The following is a 5,404-nucleotide window of genomic DNA, read 5'->3' as shown; positions in this document are numbered from 1 at the left end:
AAATGTGTCCTCTTTGACTGCCTCTCTATTGGGAGCAGAGGGAGAAGGTTAAATACATAGGAAGATTTGATAGCAGAGAGGAAGGAAAGAGGGAAAGGGAAGCAAAGGTGGAGGCTGTACAAACAGAAATAGAGGAAGAGAAGAAAACTAAGTGGGAAGGGAAAAAAGACCAGAAATTATAAAGCCAGAGAGAGTGCGAGAGGGAGAGATGGAAAGAGGGAGAGAGTGACAGAGAGAGACAAAGACGGAGAGACAGAGAGAGAGGAAGTGATTTATTGCTGAAAAATGTTTGTCTCCTTAGGAACTCTAGACCACAAAGTCACACAGGCACAGAGCATGGAGAGGAGGCAGCAGATGCTCCCAGTGTGACCCTGCAGAATCAGACGGTCAGCCCAATGGCAGCTCTGGTCCGGGTGGTGATGGCCTCTGTCCTGGCTCATTTCATCCAGGTGAGTTCAGTTGTGAAAAGGCAGGAAAGGGCTTTTCTTTGGCCTGCTTCCTCCACTAGATTGACTCTCAGAGGAATCTGGGAGGAGATGGATGAGGTGAAAGGCAATATAGTGCCTAGGGGGCAGTGGGGACAGGAGTAAGGACGCTGTTCTCTTACTTCCATAGGTTTGCAGAGGTGTGCGTGTGCATGTGCGTGTGCGTGTGTGTGTGTTGGTAATGCCCATGGAAAGAGGGATAGACATTTGGACAATAAGAGATGAAAGCAGGCTAGCTACCCAAGTGCCACTTACACACATTTCTCATTTCTTGATTTTTCTACCTTACTCCACATCTCTTAAAAACCCCATACAAGTTACATACTTCAGTTATAATACAGTTCTAGGAGTTTAAAAGTCTATATTCCATAAACATATTAAAAGGTGGAGGATGTGCATGTGTGTGTGGTGTATGAACTCATCTGTGAATGCGCATGACAAGGTGTTGACTTTGAGTATCTTCCTCTATCACTCTCCACCTTATTTTTGTTGCTATTTTGTTTTGGGGTTTTTTGTTTGGTTTTATTTTGGGGTTTTTGAGATAGGATCTCCCTATAGTACTAGCTGGCCTGGAACTCCCTATGTAGACCAGGTTGGCCTCACGTTCACAGAGATCTGCTTGTCTCTGCCTACCAAATGCTGGTATTAAAAACGTGTGCCGCACCGGGCTTCACCTTATTTATTTTTAAGTTTTTAAAATATTTGATTTATTTTTTAAATTTTATATGAGTGTTCTGCCTGTATGTGTGTAAGTGCACACATGTCATTCAAAGCCTATGGAGGCCAGAAGAGGGCATCAGATCCCCTGGAACTGAAATTACATATGGTTGTTAGAAAGAACAGCAAGTGCTTAACCACTGAGCCAACTCTCCAACCCCCTACCTTATTTTTTGAGATAGTTTTTTTTCTCTGAGCCTGGGACTCACTCATTTCAACTAGACTGGCTGACCAGCAGCCACACATGATCCACCAGTATCCACCCACAAGGGATTAAAGGTATTGCTTCTGAGTCTCACTTTCACATAGGTGCCGGGGATCCAGAATCAGGTCCTCATGCTTACACAGCAAGCACTTTACTCATTGAACCCCCTCCCCAGACCCTAGGAATCTAATAATATTTAAGGCACCTTTTTACCTCACTATGACTCAGAAGCCTGTGAGGTATCTATTAGCTGTGAAAGGGGTTGTTAGACAGAGGGATTCTGGACAACTACCAAGGCCAAAGTCACAGAGCTGTGAAGTCTAGAAAGAAAGAGAACAAACGCAGAAGCTGGACCATATTGCAGCCCTGTAAGGGAGTGGGCTGTCTGCTGTGCCTCCTATTTGCAGGTTAACCAGCATGTGACAGTGCATCTTTTCTTGTGTCTCATCTTTGCTTCCTCTTTGCCTGGTCTTCCTTTCAGTTCTTTGCTCTGTGCTCTGTGTTCTTTCTTCCCATATGTGGTGAGTTATTGATATTGAAGGTTGAAAAGAGCAGTGTGAGGTGTAGAGTTCAATTTTCGACTGGGTGGTAACAAGAAGACAATTAAGATATTCAGAAGGACAGATTAGGAAATCTCTAGGGTGACAAATTGATACAAAAGGCTGCTTGCCATTCCCCAAGGCAATGCGGCTCACACCCTCCCAAATTACAGGTGAGACTCCTGTTCTTCCAATAGCTTCTACTTCAAGACAGAGTCAGCAGGCAGAAGAATGATCAGGGTGCCAGGGCCCTATGGACTGACCCTATGACCTTGGCCTCAGCTGCACCCGTGGGTCTGACAGCTCAGCTATGAGGGATGGTTGATAGGCTACTGAGTGCAGCAGATGAGACTGTTTCCCTGTCTGAGATTATTTCCCTTCCTACAGCTTCCTGGGGCAAGATGTGAGAACTGTGCCAACACTGGACAGTGAGTATGGAGAGTTCAAGCTGGGAGGAAAGAGAGACAAACAAAAGCAACAATGCCCAGACGTGGTTCAAATGTCATTAGATCTGTGACTTCCCTTTCCACTTAAATGGGTATCCACCCACTGTCACAGACCTGTGTCATCCTAAGTGCTCAAAATAACACTGCTTATAGCACTTTTTTTTTCCAAAGTCAACATACTTCGACACAGAGATGAGCAAAAGGCTGGCTTAGCTTCTCTTTCCAGTGACTCATCAGGGTAGACTGGGTTCAGCATCCAGTCACCAGCATGTGTATCTGGGTGAGTCCTAAGCAGTGCTCACTTCAAATCTGGAAGCACTGTCTGGTTTTCAGGGCACTTTAATAATCATTACAGACTCCATTGACGTGTCCCATATAAATCCATCACAGTTAGGTCTTATGCAGACTCAGAGAACATAAAGTAAAAATCCACAAGGTTCATTGTACTTGGAGGAGCAACATGAAATGATCAAGTAGAGACAGTGAAACAACAATCTTGTTCAGACTGCAGGAGAACACTTATTCCACATGGGATCGTTTCCCTAGAGTCAACTCTGTTAGGTGTACGGAAGAGATAATAACCTTACTTACTTGGCATGCATAGCTAAGATACTGGCTGGGGGGCATTGAGGATTTGGGCATCCCTCACCCCTTGACAATCTAATGTTGAAGTAGAAGGAAGGTCTTTGAACAAATGATGAATGTGGAAAAGCAAGATGAAGTGTTGTTCCAAGGAAAGAGCCAAACTGTATTTTCTACAAATGTATGACTAAGAAAGGAATTCAGTAATGGGTTTCAATGGAAATGACTTCAATATATTTTAGTACTAAGTATTTTTGAGCGTCACAATCGGCAAATCTTCAAAGAGGCGTACACTTTGCTTCTGCTCTGCCTCTTACCCCTGGTTGTAGCTCATGTTACTTCCCCATCCCTCCTTTTCCCTCCTACAAAGAAAGTTTACAATGTCCACAGCTAGTTAGTTAGATTTCTCCACATCAAGTTGACCTCTAATGTTTTCTCCTTCCATGTTTGGTCTCAATAGGTATGCCCATCCGTTCTGACCTCTGATGTGAAAATTTAGGTTTCCTCTTTGCAGGGAGGGTGTTGCAATAGCTTGTGAAATATAAATTTCAAACGTGACTGGTTTCAGGCTTTGGAATGAAGTTTTCCTCATGTTTACATTTTATTGACCTTGCATATACACTAACTTTAATGCTCATACCCATTTTCAAACTCATTCATAAACATGTATGCCAAACTCTTTCTTGACAACTTTCATTATAGCTGCTTATAGTAGTCATGGAGACATTTCATGTTTCTTTTCCTTTTCTTAGCATACAAATAATTTTGTTTCATCATAGCATCTTTTATTGAGCTTTTTAAATTTCATACATTTCCCACTCAAATCCAGACGCCCTCCCCCATCCATGCCTCCTCCCCATCCCCCGCCACCAAACCCTGTGCACTCTGCCATACATGCTGAGTCCTATTCATTCAGGTGTTTGTACCCAAATGTCCTTCAGTGTAAATGAGTCCACTGGAGTCTAGTCAGCCCTTCCAGTGGTCATATATAAGTCATATTCTCCCTCACCCAGTAGCAATCAGTCTCAAATAGTTCTCAATCGAGTGCTGACCAGACACCTATTTCTCACCTCCCCTTTGGGCCCTAGTTTAATTGAGCTGACATGGCATTTTTAAAACAAAATTCATTGCAATTGTTTCTCTTCCCCTCCTCTTCTCACTTAGCCTCTCCCAGCCTTAATAGTTTTCATGGTCGCTACTGTAAAGGATCTTATAGTAACTAACAAAACGATTTGCCCAATGCTACCTATATCATCAATTTCTATGTAAAGCATGCTATTTACAATAGAATACGTTAATTACATTGGATTTTTAACTAAAATAAACCTTTTTATTAGAGCATATATAACAATATAATAATTATTATTCACATACTTGATTTTTAATATAATAAGCTTCACTGTTTCTCCATAGTTGCCTGACCACAGACTGGGTGCATCTCTGGTATATATGGTAAGTTGCAGCTGCAGAACACTCAAAGATATCTTATTTTCAGGGACATTATTTTTTAAGCTTTTCATATGCTGTGATCAGGAATAAAACTATGAGATAGCCTTTCTCTACCTACTCAGTAACCGATGTGACAATATGCCAGGATTTCCTATTTCAATAGGATCTCTTCAGCCAACATCAAAAAGTGAATGTGCCCTTCCCTCAGCGGGCGCTTGAGAAATATCTCTCGACACGGGTTTAACTTCACAACCCAAAGCAGTCCCTTCCAACCATCTTAAATATCACTTGCTCTAATGACTGACCTAGTTTTGCTGAAAAGCCAGTGAGGGAAATATGTAAACTGAAATCGTGGAAATTAAAGCTTTCTTATTGCTCTATAACCAACAAGAATCAAGATCAGACATTAAGGGCTAGTTGCGGCAGAGCTGGGAAACCAGCTTGGACTTGCCTTACGGACTCTTGCAGGTTGCTGGTGGTAATTGGCGCCCTGCTCCTCCTGTGTGGACTGACTTCAGTGTGCTTCCGGTGCTGTCTGAGTCATCCAGAAAATGGGGAAGATGGGGGCCCCCCACCCTACGAAGTGACCGTCATTGCTTTTGATCATGACAGCACTCTCCAGAGCACCATCACATGTGAGTGCCAGCAACTTAGAACACGGCAGTGGGGGGCTGGCTTTAAAGAATGATAAGGGGGGTATGGAGATACAGGATGACAGATAAACTAATATTAAATGTTTGGGGATTGGGGTGGTTTTCATTTCCAGAAGCTTGTTGAGTGGCCACCTGGGCTCTTACTGGTGCTATATTCTCAAATTATTTGACTGATGATAAATGGAAAAACAAAGTGAAATATTGGAGCCCAAATCCACGTAATTTCTGTTCTCTCTCCCTCCCTCCTTTCCTTCTTTGTTGTCTCCTTCCTTCCCTCCCTCCCTCCCTCCTTCCCTCCCCCTTCCCTCCCTCTTCCCTCCTTCCCTCC

At 43.2% G+C, this 5,404-nt stretch overlaps 1 protein-coding gene across 1 annotated transcript in view; it reads left to right on the top strand.

The window, feature by feature from the left end:
- Window positions 1-353: 353 nt before the first annotated feature.
- The window catches only part of Tmem52b (transmembrane protein 52B), a 7,221-nt gene continuing 2,170 nt past the window's right edge, over window positions 354-5,404 (top strand). Inside the window, exons 1-4 of the mRNA XM_029570552.1 lie at window positions 354-449; window positions 2,334-2,374; window positions 4,388-4,426; window positions 4,892-5,058. Of these exons, the coding sequence (XP_029426412.1) occupies window positions 396-449; window positions 2,334-2,374; window positions 4,388-4,426; window positions 4,892-5,058 (301 nt within the window). The 5' untranslated portion in view covers window positions 354-395. The remainder of the gene's footprint in view (window positions 450-2,333; window positions 2,375-4,387; window positions 4,427-4,891; window positions 5,059-5,404) is intronic.

Source organism: Nannospalax galili, unplaced genomic scaffold, assembly GCF_000622305.1.
Source record: "Nannospalax galili isolate Female #2095 unplaced genomic scaffold, S.galili_v1.0 scaffold1763, whole genome shotgun sequence".
Lineage (NCBI taxonomy): Eukaryota > Metazoa > Chordata > Mammalia > Rodentia > Spalacidae > Nannospalax > Nannospalax galili.
This window is presented reverse-complemented; position numbering and strand designations above follow the sequence as displayed.